The sequence below is a fragment of the Sparus aurata genome, chromosome 20 (genome assembly GCF_900880675.1).
Source record: "Sparus aurata chromosome 20, fSpaAur1.1, whole genome shotgun sequence".
Classification (NCBI taxonomy): Eukaryota; Metazoa; Chordata; class Actinopteri; order Spariformes; family Sparidae; genus Sparus; species Sparus aurata.
This window is the reverse complement of record NC_044206.1, coordinates 6,061,077-6,073,993: the sequence shown is the minus strand read 5'-3', so window position 1 is coordinate 6,073,993 and position 12,917 is coordinate 6,061,077. Positions and strand designations below refer to the sequence as shown.

Genomic DNA, 12,917 nt, shown 5'->3' with positions numbered 1-12,917 from the left:
TTGTAGGTCAGTAGACTTTCTTCAGCACATCATGTTATCTTAAATTATGAACTTCAGTAACCCCGAGTCAGACGAGCATTCCTGGTTACGTCATCGCTTGGGCCCGCCTTTTAATCACCCTATCTCCCAACGGCACCCTTCAGTGGATTGTGATTGGATGACGCGTCACATCCACGCTCCGTGATAGGCCAATTTGCGTGTCATCGGGAATAGTTTAATTGTCCACATGTGCAGACGCCGGTGGTTGCTTCATGTTTAATTTAAGTTTTGAAATATTAAAGTAAACACGATAAAGGGTCACAGACAGCGTTCGAGCTTGCAAAGAGCACACAGAGGACTGCATCAGAGCTGATTGATTTTTATGTTGTATGCCTCTGAGTGGTGAAAATGCGACTGATGCCCACCATTATCAGTCACAGCAGATGCTCCAGGAACTGTTTCATTTATAAAATGTAAGAAAAACAAAAAAAACAAACAAGATATCAACACATGAAGTAGTACGTGTATCCAGACTGCGTAGTCTAATTAACACAGTTGTCACCTGGACTTGATTGCAGCTGAAATATCTGCAGCTGAATGTGTCACATTTTGCACAGATTCTGACTTTGGTGATCTGCTGACTTTCCCTGTAGCGCCACCGTGAGGCTGACACACCGCTGATGAGTGAACTTCCATAGCAACTGTTAAATGGAGACATTGTGTACATCCACTCGTGGCTCCTGGGTGATCAATTATAATACTCTTGATCCCCTGTTCTTTTAACATGAGGGTGACATCACAGAGCCACCGTGGCACTTTCAGGGACATATCCACATTTTAAGATAAAAAGGTATAGGCTTAATTCATTGATCTATTGATCACTTATCCAATTTCCAGCTTCGACTAGAGAATTGCTTGAGTTCGATTTTATTCCATAGCATACCACCCGACACAAGTCTTCAAATCAGTGTTATCCAAATAAGATCCCTTTGTTATTGGAGATCAGGGAATAAAACCTGACCTCCGTCCAGAGTGAGATGCTGCAATTGGGCAGCGATCTGAAAAAAAGAAAAAAAAAAAAAAAAGACTCAAGGTCCTTCACACACGCAGGGTCAATCAGCTGAAATATAGAGGCCTTTGAATTTATTCAGCACAATCACAATTAAACGTCTTTTTCGAATAATTATGCAAAAAAAAACAACAACAAAAAACCTCGTCAAACGCGCCGATCAAAAAGTTTTTTCCCACATTTTATTAGATTTAAGTCAAACCGACAGTGTTATTTTGTTGTCTGATGCAGCTGCTCCCGTCTAGTCATACGACGGCAGAGAGGAGGCTCGGTTTGAACTCCAGTAACCCTGTCTCAACGTTTTGGTTTTTTTTTCTCCGTGACTATGAGGGCGTTCAGCGAATTACCCCATCACTGGCTGGATCCGAAAGCTCTGCCTCTTTTCTCATTGGACTGCGCGGCCAAGCCAAGCTGTCAGCCCATGTGGCGTGGCCAGCAGAATGTGAGACATTTAAATTCAAGAGAAAAAAGGAGCTGAAGAAGCACGCAGGCTAACGTCAACCTCACAGAGGAGGAAACGACAGTTGTCAGGCGTATAGTTAGCAGTCGTACGGAGCACCGCCGTGGACCACCGTAGGAAAGCTAACAGATTATCACTGAGGGAATACATGTGAAAAAAAAAGTGCGAACATTTCACCAAGTGGTTCCGAATCGTGATTTTTCGGGGACGTCGGACCGGTTCCGGGAGAGACAGGTGAGCTCGCTAACGGTTAGGAGCTGCTGAATTCGACCTGCGAACGTCGTCACTGTCCGGCGTGAGTGACATCATTTCTTAAAATTAGATAGAACAATAGTAGGTTAAGCTAAATAAAAACACGACACATTTGCCGGTTTATTTAATGCGACTGCTATTAACACTGGTTCGCGTGATATGGAAAAGAAAATACTTTTTTTAAATTAAACTACGACTTGACATTTTGGGGTCAGAATCGACGCATGTAGCTAACTTGCACGTGAGCCTACATTTCTACTCGGCATAAGTTACGTGCAGCTTCTGTTTCTGTCAGTTAACGTTACGGGCCACACTAACTTTTGGAAATGCTTCCCTTTGTCTGTTCGCAGTTGATGGAGATTATCGTTGTCGTTAGACAGGATTCAGTCCCAAATAAAAGATAATCCCATAGTCAATCTAATGTATTTTATTCACAAAATAGCAAATGTTTTAAAGGGCAGAGAGATGGAGCGATGAAGGCGTGCATGCTGGAGCTGTGTTGGTCATCGTGCAGTGTGTGTGTGTGTGTGTGTGTGTGTGTGTGTGTATGTGCTGTCAGATGCTGTGATAAGATGTCCTCATGGCATTCTGTCTCCGCAGCATGATGACTTGGTTCATTGAGGCCACCGGCCACCAGAGACTTGCACTGGACTAACTCAGCTCCCAGGGTGACTGGGTGGCATATGCGTTCATTCAGAGTGCTCACTGTTTCCTGCACTCATTTGTGTGGTAGCAGAATTTACAATTTACATTTCAGCACACGTTGTTGCAGCCTTACATTAGCTTGCACTGTTTTATTTCATGTATTCACGTATACATTTAATAACTAACGTTTATAACACCTTTTAGTGTTCTGAGTCATGACCTGGCCTAAGTATGAACAGTTTAACTTACTTTTATAGGGTGACATCTCTGGTTTATGTGAAAGTGTATGTGCACAGTAGCACTCTGTGCTCACTGGACCCATGTCGGCTGTTGTGTGTTAACCCAAGGCTGTCTGGCCAGCTGGATGTTGTTTGGGGAAAATCTCCCTTTCTCAAGGTATCTCTGAGTGTACCATCAACTGTAACGCTGTCTGTGACTGTTGGTCAGTCTCTGCCAGGATTTGCCTGGTGGATGTGGGCGGGCATTCAGCTGAAATTGGTTAACTCTGTTTGCATCTTGCTTTTATCACTTTATTAGATTACACAAAGACAACCGTGTGTGAATCATCTCTTATTTGTTCACTTATGAATAAGAATTTCCACCACAATTTGAAGGTGACTTTTACGTGTTGTGTTGACACTGTAGGCCGGGCATGGGCCATGGGAGAGAACAAACCAAATGGAGAATGATAGTAAAAAGTCTAAATCTAGAAATCTGACTTCTGTGGTGACTGAGTGGTACAAGAATGTCTGGCTACAACATGGCTGAGTTACCATGAAATGAATAATGACGTAAAGAGGTGTGTGTTTGTGTGTTTTTGTAGTACGGGGTTTCAACGAAAAGAAACCGTCAGGCAGTCCGTTCTGTCTATAAGGATCATGAAATACAATGTAATACGAACTGATTCAAGTTTATTGGTCACCAATTAAGCAACAAAACACATGACATCAATTTTTGAATAGCACACAATGTTTTAAAGTGTGGTAATCTGCTTCAGTCAATTTCTCTCGGCACAAAATGAAATTGGATTAGATTCTGATTTTTTTTCGTTGTGCACATTACAAGCACAGAGACAATGAATTGCAGTTGGCGTCCAACCAGAAGTGCTAAAAGCAGTTGAGTGCAAAGTATGTACGGTATAAATAGTGCAGCAAGGACAGACATTACAGTATGTACAGTATATGAATATTACTGGCAGTACTCAAGGAACATTGTTTGTACAGTATATAAGTGTTATGAAATGGCTATTTGATAATCACAAATATAATAGCAATAGATCACATAACACAACATACTTTATATGAACCAATGTTACCTTTGGTGGCGCGTGATTTAGGGATGTGTTTTCATAGAGTCTTGTTGCTGTACGAGTTTCAACCCTGCAATCCAGGAACAAGTTTGTCCTCTTCACTCAACTGACAGAGCATCATATAGTTTCCTGCTGAGTAATGACAGAGTTTGGCATTTGTTGCCATTGTGTTTCCACCTTCAGGTCCTTTTCCATGGGGCTGCGTGTCAAGTCAGGTCTTGTTGTGAGCTCCTGGTGGAGTGAAGCAGTCGGATAGCAGGAATGTTAAGGCTGATGGGAATGTAACGAGGGATATTTGTAGAAGGCAATGCGGTAATTCCTGTAGAATATTATTGTGGTTGATGTTCAGTACAGTATGAGGCTGCAGTGGGGCAGAAGCAGTTTATAAAGTGCTGAGTAACGGTACACATGTTGATCAACCAAGCTTGCAGCTAGCGCATAGTCTCCTTATGCCTGAAGTCATGTTCAGGGTGTTAGTGTGTGATCTGGGTCAGGTAAGGCTAGATAATGTACTGAAGGTCCTACATTAGGCCTAATCCCAGGTCATTGTATCTTGGATCCCAAATCCTTTCAGCTACTGGAAGACTGAAAGGGCCAGGGCAGATAGTCATTCTACCCGAACATAAACTCTGATTCTAATGGCCTATATTCGTTATATATGCATTAGGAAAATACAAACATTATACCCCTAATTTTATCACATTATTTTGTATTGTGAAACTTTATCATTTTGTCTACTTTTTGTTATGAGATTTGTTCATATTCATAAATGATATAGAATGTAATACAAAATAATTCAGTGCTTTGTATAACTGTAATACCTGCAGTCAGGTATTAAATATTCTGAAGTGAGTTTTGAATAACAGAAATTGGTCCAAACTGATTTCAGTCCAACAGAAAATGAAAATGGACAATGTTTGGGTTGTTTTCCTTGATGGATCAGTCACTGTAAAACAAATTATTACGCCTTATTCCATTTTCCCTGTGACTAAACAACCTGTCCTTATGGGAATGTGTTTTCTCCTCTATGATTATAGATGAAATTATAGGTGATTTGATGAAAATGAAATTAATGTAAATCATACGGCACTGTAGGCATATGAACGTCATTGAAGCTGTAACGGAGGCTTGTTAGTACACCACTGTAAATCCTTATAATAACACTCCTAAACTAATGTGGATAGCTGAGTGAACACGCTCTGGATATACTGATGGTGAAATTAACATTGCGGGGACCTTCTTGACTTCATGGACACGAAGACTGACTTGAGTTTCACACACGTTTTTGTTTGTTTTTCTTTTCAGCCACCTCGGTATTGTGCATGATTTACACATATAGTGTTCAATTGGGGCCTCGGCACAGTTTAACAAACTTTACTACTGTGTGTCAGCTTACCGTCACCGTGGTGCTCTCTTGCGCTGACTTTTTACCAGCACTTTCCTCACAGCATGAACAGCTAGTGCCCAATGAAAGTGTCATTTAGAGAGAATAAAAACAAACAAAAATCTGTAGCTTCCAGTCTAGCTTCAGCTGGGAACTGAATTTTAGGTTTTTGATTTTCCTTGTACCTCTTTGTCTTTATTGAGAATACAACAGCATCACAAATGTCGGACATTCATCTCCACACATGAGAACAATAATATGTGAGGAGAAAGTCAGCATCACGAAGCTCCACTTAATCCTCTGTGCCGGACCATGTAGGCTCAGGCAGCGTGTTGAGCATTTCTAAAGTGTGTACAGTATGTTCTGAGGGAATGAATGTGAAGCTGCTCTACATTGATGTAGTGACATGGTTTGATTTAGAGGAGCTCTGTCCCAAGCTGCTAGCCCATTGGTTGGCAGGTCTGGCAGTGTTGACATGACAGGGCCTGGCCTAGAAACAAAGAACAAAGACCATCACACACACACACACACACACACACACAGTGCAACATGGCAGTGCTCAGTCATGTACAGAGTAGTCTATCGGCAGACAACATTGTCTGCTGTAAGTGCTCTTTCATGCGTGCTTTAAGGGGGTCTTCATCTCCAAACCTGCCAGTCAATGCCAACACAATTACGTCTGCTTCAATACATTTACATGATCAGTGTGAATGGTGGTTACTGTTGAATTACTGCCGAATTCCAGGGACTTTTCAGTAATTTCCCATTTCATGTTTTGCTGCGATTATGAATTTCAAGGCATTTGTTTTCTTTCCACATACTAAGTTTCCCGTTCGGAATTTAATATGTTTATAATGTATCAGTCAGTATTGCAATGACACAGTTGCCAGTTGTTCATGCATTCACTGAACCAGCTATCCTTAATATCAGCTGATTTAGAAGCTGTACATGCATTAAGAAATTCCTGTCTGAATAATGATTAATATCTCTGAGGGAATCTGTCATCTGTCTCTGATTGACAGCTGTGTTTCCCTGCGTATTTCTGTCAAATGGCTAAGTATGCTGTAATGTTATTGTACGACACTCGTGAAGCTACAAGACAGTTTCTTTTACCCCTCTGAGAAAAGGATGATCTTGGCTCCGTGTTCAGCATTGCTTGCTTTAGTGTTAGTTCGTACATAATCAGATACCATTTTAATCAATACGTTATAAATGAATAAAAAATATGCCTAAGAAAAATATGTAAAAAAGCAAATATTCAAATTAACTTGAATATAGATTTATAAATGAGTCATTATTGTTCAATAAATTATGAATTGCATTTTTTTCAAAGGACAACTTTAATTTCCTTTAGGGGGCATAATGTTTACATTTTTAATGTGTGTTGTTTCCTCTTGCAATGTAATGTTCTTTCTAAAAGGGTCAGAGTATCATGAAACAGTGCTATATAAATATTCTGCAATTATTTCATTGTCTCAAAATGACTTAATGGTTCAGAATTATGGAGCAATTGGGAATTAACGTTTAGAGGGCATCACAGAGGAGCATTTCAAACAATGTCATGTCATAACTTTACTTGTTATGTTGCTTATACACCTACCTATAACCTAAATATAAAGATTAATACATTCATCATTTGTAAATATAAGTTTTATTCATGTACACATGCCTTGCAGTAAGAAAAATGCTCAATGTCTGCGTTTCAAAATGCCCCACATAACTTAAGATATATTTGTATTTGTAAAACTATTTTGTAATCAGCTGGTATATCGGTGTTTAGAATTTTTGTATTGATATCTGCCCCATATCTAATGACTCTGACATCCAAACACACTGTAATGAACGAGATCACTTATTGTTTCTCTCTCTCTGTCTGTCTGTTCACAGTAATTCATGATGGATGAAATAGTCATAGCAGGGATATCAGGCCGTTTGCCAGAGTCTAATAACCTGGAGGAATTCTGGGAAAACCTCATCAATGGTGTGGACATGGTGACAGAGGATGACCGGCGGTGGACACCAGGTGAGACCCCTAATAGAGTTGGATTTGATTGAATAATTCTGCTGCGTGAAGCAAAAATGACAAATTTGCAGTAGACTAGTAGACACCAACGGCTTATTGCCATAAGCCGTTGGTTGCTTATTACCATCTGGTCATACATATACTACAGCAGAGAGATGACAGGAAGTATTGGGATTAAGAGCTAAGGAATGGTGCGCAATAAAAGTCCCCGCTTGCCTCCAGCCAGGGACAAGTTTATGATTAACCTCCCAGGCTGCAAGGATACTTTATGGATGCTACACAGCAGCAAATATCTATGTTACTGCAAAAAATAATGTCTTCAAGGATATGTACATTTAAATAAGTTAATAAAGTTGTTTGTGGTTCCGTCTTAGTTAGGGAAACAAAGATTTTGAATTAGATGAGTAATCGGTAAACAAAATATAAAACTTGCGAGTGATATATTTCACTTATGTGTCTTCACTCCAGTACACAATTCCAGAATTATCATGATGTATCAGATCCATCCAATTAACTGATATCCAATATGGGGGAAGTTGGTGGGTAAAAGAATTTTGTGAAGGCGTCTCTTGCATTTCTTTGCTGCCTGCTCCTCATTCCCTCAAAGGAGTAATAGGAGTTTTAGGATGGCCTGTAAGATGGCAGACATTGTTTCACATATCATAGTACATTTTTTTTATGAACAAATACACACTGCAATATTATCAGAGAACAATATAGTAAATAGAAGAGATTAAACAACAGTTAACAAAATGTAATGGAAGGAATGATAAACCAAGATTAACAACAACAGCAAAGATTTTGGAGTCTGCTGAACAATTGGTGTTAATTTGAATTGTGATAACTGAGTTTTTGCCACTTTCTGATTGGGTTAGGTTAGTTTAAAGATTCAGGACATACTATGAATGAGGCAGGGAAATGGGACAGCTCTTCACAGGATCTCCCTGGATAGCGCTGTTTTGTCAACAAAACTTTGTCAGCAGCCATTTTTGTCTCTCTTTGGCATCATTATATTACCGTAATAATGTCTGTTTGTGTCTTTCTAAATATAAACAGTATAACATCCATTACGTCAAGATACAAAGTCTAATAATTCAGTATCATAACATAGACTCCAAGTTCACATTTGCCAGTGATGCTAACACTGATAAACGTGGGTGTCTTCTTCCAAAAATCTTTCAAAGTTTCTGCTTGTCCAAATGGAAACACAGACATAAGAGTTTCTGAATATCCTCATCCTGGACAATTTTTTTTCCAATAGGTCCATCTCCAGCAACCTAGAACACAGAATGCATAGAAATTCCAATTTCATTCCATTGTATGCCACTTTTCCCTCAATTTTGCTGTTATATTTCACATACTTTTTTCTTCCTCACCTCTGCAGTCCCACTCCTTTCAGTCCTCCGTTGCTTCAGTTTTTCCCTCTCCTATTATTAAAGAAACCCATTCCTCAGTGCCTGGCAACCATCTTAAGCTCACATTCATGTGCTGAAATGGTTGAACTGGGCAGGCTGATGCTGCTGAGACCACACACAAGGCATCATGGGAGAGTAGAGAGAATAGAAAGGGAAACAGAAAGCAACAAGAGGTTTGTGGCCTGAGGGAGTCTTTGCATAATCATAGAGAACAAAATAACTGGAATAAAGAAAATGTGAAATTACATCTTCTTCAGAGCAATAAAGTAAAGCAAGCAGGTTCACACAAAGTACAGAATTAGATTTTTTTTTTTAGTTTGCCTTTGATGAATTGTTATTAATTTGTACTGCATTAGAATAGCAACAAGCAGAAAGGCTTCAGCTACCCCTTTCACAGTATGCACACTCAGTGCTAGTGGTTAGAATTATTACTATTTTCTCATTCTGCTTGTGCTAATCATAGCAGTTTTATAAGAATGATGGGGATGAGCCTGGTGACTCTTCACTATGGACAACTTCTTTAATGATGACGGTTCACTATACATAATCTCATCCTTATTCCATGGCTCTTGAAAATGACATTCACCATTTGACACAGGATATTATTTTAAAGAAATAGACTTAAATAGAAAAAAATACACTTCATGCTGTCTTTATGTGAGTCAGGTAAGGAGATGAGACAAGAAATTGCCATGTCTGTATCATGAGCTGAAGTCACTTAGTGGTTGGCTTAGCTTAATAAAGGCTGGGGCAGGGCAAAATGAAAAAAAAAAAATCAAACCCTCAAACACATTAACAGTGTCAATATAATAAATTGCAGTTTAAGGAAAAGCTATGTGCACGAAGTACTTCTTGCTGAACAACAGCCAAGTGCAGGGACAGTACACAGTCTTTGTCATAGTGAGGTCTCCAGGTTTGGCACAGTTGTGCCCGAAACCATCGCCACTGCTTGTGCAAGCATAGCGCAAGTGGTCTTCCATCCCACAGAATGACCTGTTGTACGTAAAAGTAGTTGCTCACCTTTATCCTGTGTGGGAAATTTTTTTTTCAGATAATCCAAATTGAAGTAAACTCCTGTCAACTGCAGCGCTTCACTTTATCCCTTCAGTGTGGTTGCAGCTTTTTGATCCTTGACCTCATCCTCATCCTTATCATTTGTAAATATGCTCTGCCAAATTGTTATCAATAGTTCAAGTGTAAGAACTTTGTGTGTAACTTGCACCAAAAAATAAAGACAGTATACAAATGGCAGTATTGGTTAAAAGCTGACATGAGAGAGTATATTTGCTCTTGATGAGCAAACAGTGCTCTCTAGGTACTAAAACTCTTAGGCAGCCAATGGAGGATCCCATATTTCGCAAAATGAATATCATATTGATTCTTTGAAAATTCTACAATATTAATTGAAGAGAAGCCTCATCAGCTGCAGCTCCCGCTTTTCTTTCTAAATCTCAGGAACTTGTGTATAGTAATTTGATGATCTGCCATGTATGAAAGAAAAACTTTCTGTATTTACAATGTGTACATAAAACTACTTTTCTCCACTCTTGCTGTTTTCTAGGTTTGTATGGTCTTCCAAAGAGAAATGGCAAACTGAAAGACATCAGCCACTTTGATGCAGCGTTCTTTGGAGTCCACCCGAAACAGGCCAACACCATGGATCCCCAGCTCCGTCTCTTGCTTGAGATTGCCTACGAGGCTATTGTAGATGGAGGTGAGGAGACGGGCTGAAAAGTTCTACAGATCTGCGGGGGACAGTAGTATGAGAGAAAGTAGCTAGAAAGGGTGGGAAAAGTACACAGTAAATCTGAATGTTTTTTTTGTATTTTCTCTGTCACATTTTTTTAGAATTCTGGTTTAGTTTTAAAAGGGCCCATGATTTGTTTGAGGCTACCTGATGAAATACAGAGCAGCTGGTTTATACACAATAAAACTTTGTGATGCAGGATTGGACCCATCCACACTGCGTGGCAGCAAGACGGGTGTCTACATCGGGGTGAGTGGCTCTGAGGCTGGTGAAGCATTCAGCAGAGATCCAGAGGAGCTGCTGGGCTATAGCATGACTGGATGCCAACGTGGCATGTTGGCCAACAGACTCTCCTACTTCTTTGACTTCAACGGTATGCCCACACAGCCAGCTCCAACATATGCTTTTACTCTTTGGCAGTAAGTCTGATGTTGGTCTGATAATACCCCAGCATTGAGGCTAATTCTAAGACTATGCTGACTAAACTAAGACTTGGCTGAATACCAGACTCCAAAATGGGGTCCCAATGTGATGTTGCTCACCCAGCAACATATGTCAAAAAAGTTGTACAGTTTGGGTCATCATAATGTAATATTTTTACTTATGTCATAGTCTACTTAGGAAATTTAGGGAATGCTCTCACACAGCCATCATGAACTCCCCTGCATGGGCTTGGAATGAAGATTCATGTTGTAAAGAAATATTTTGATTATTTGTTTTAAGAGAGGAGTTATCCAAGCCAGAGTCCTGCACGGGTGAAAAATAATGTACTGTGTCGGACACAGATGCGGATCGGGTCGGACCCCTGAAGAGGCGGGTCGGGTTTACGATTGCCATTTTCAAGGCATCACTTATCATCAGTCATTATTAGCGACACAAATGATAAGCATTTATATTTCATATGAGCTCATTAATGCGTGCTTGCACCCTCTCAGAACTCCCATTCCCCACGCTGGCTTACTTTCACTTTTAAAAATTGCGTCCGTCCAATTTTCCTTCGGACGTCGGTATCAATTTATACCGGGTTGGCTCGGGTACCAATGTAATTTGTGCTACTGTCGGAAAACGGGTCGGATGCGGTTATAAGTATGGCGGGTTCGGGCGGGTTTGCAAAATAAGACCCGTGCAGGACTCTGCTCTAAGTGACCATTTTAATCCTCTAGCTAATTATCAAGCTAAATATCCAACATGCTAGTTAACGTCAAATACTGCGGTAGAAGACGACGGAAAAATATTTCCTTTCTCTAACACTAGATTTATTTATGCCTGAACTTTTAAGGTGTGGCGGCTTTTATTTTGCCGTGGCGGTGCGCCACAGTCAATTACATGTAGAGGAAACCCTGGCATTGTTCAGCCATTAGAGAAGTTAGTGCTGCTGTAATGTAGTCAACTTGAATCTACTAATCAACTAATCCAGTTTCCTTTCCTCTCCTCTCCTTTCCTCTCCTCTCCTTCTCCAGGTCCCAGTGTTGCCATTGACACAGCCTGCTCCTCTAGCTTGCTGGCTTTAGAAAATGCCTTCCATGCCATTCGCCAAGGCCAGTGTGATGCTGCTCTAGTGGGGGGAGTCAACCTGCTGCTCAAACCAAACACCTCAGTGCAGTTCATGAAACTGGGCATGCTCAGTCCTGAAGGGACCTGCAAATCCTTTGACTCATCAGGTAAAACAAATTGCACTGTACTCATCTTTCTATGTGGTGTAAGATGTCATCTATGATCAGCAATGTCCCCCAGTCAAATCCAGCTGAGGGTCTCTGTTGCATCTCCCTGTCCCTTGTTTCCTGTCATCTCTTCACCATTTCTCCCTATCTAATACAAGCCTAAAAAACAATATCATTTTGTTTTCACATCTGTGGCTCAGGATAAGTATAAGGGCCTCATGCATAAATTGTTACCCTCCAAAGCTTCTGGATATGCAAGATCATGTGATAATTTGGCGTCAAGCTGACTGAATACACAAGTGTTTAACCAATCAGTGTCATTTGAGGAACTACTGTGAGTTATAGATGGCATTTACTGGCTTGTTTGAGGTGAGCAAGAGAAGCAATTGTTTGTTTGAAAAACAACAATGACAGCTCCTCAACAGGGTAGGGTAGCTGCTAGAGCATCAGTTGTAGCAGTACTGAAAAGGGTATTTCATTGAAGGAAGAGCTAGGAACAGTACTGGAGGCTTTGCTTGATGGGAAAGATGTTTTTGCTCTGCTCTAATTAGTCAGGTGATGTTTATAGACAGATTGTTTAACAAATACCCTGCCCTTTTCAGTTTTTAGTGATATCTTTCCAGATGATTCTGTGTAAGAAACCATCTGGCCTGTCAGGTTACATGAATTGTGTGTGTAATGTGCAATTTAAGAATCTCTGTGCCATTCATCAATACGTGTTCACGTCCTGCTTGTTCTTAATATCAAAATTGAAGAGTGCCTTGGACCACATATACGTAAGACAATACACACAAATACAACTTGCGTTTGGTGCTGTGATATATTAATAATAATCATGAAAGATACACACATACACATAGGAGGTTGATGGTTTTGTGGGACTTGATGGCAACTGAATTCACCTCATTGAATTCAAGCAGATCTCTTTTAATGCAATGTGCAATGACCAATGCCTAAACTTAAGGCAGACAAC

General features: G+C 40.2%; 1 protein-coding gene across 2 annotated transcripts in view; it reads left to right on the top strand.

Moving 5' to 3' along the window:
- The first annotated feature begins 1,361 nt into the window (after positions 1-1,361).
- The window catches only part of fasn (fatty acid synthase), a 52,474-nt gene continuing 40,918 nt past the window's right edge, over positions 1,362-12,917 (top strand). Inside the window, exons 1-5 of one of the 2 annotated variants that reach the window (XM_030399577.1) lie at positions 1,362-1,803; positions 6,986-7,121; positions 10,098-10,250; positions 10,483-10,656; positions 11,744-11,944. In XM_030399577.1, the coding sequence (XP_030255437.1) occupies positions 6,992-7,121; positions 10,098-10,250; positions 10,483-10,656; positions 11,744-11,944 (658 nt within the window). In that variant the 5' untranslated portion in view covers positions 1,362-1,803; positions 6,986-6,991. The remainder of the gene's footprint in view (positions 1,804-6,985; positions 7,122-10,097; positions 10,251-10,482; positions 10,657-11,743; positions 11,945-12,917) is intronic. The other variant, XM_030399576.1, reaches the window with a different exon arrangement.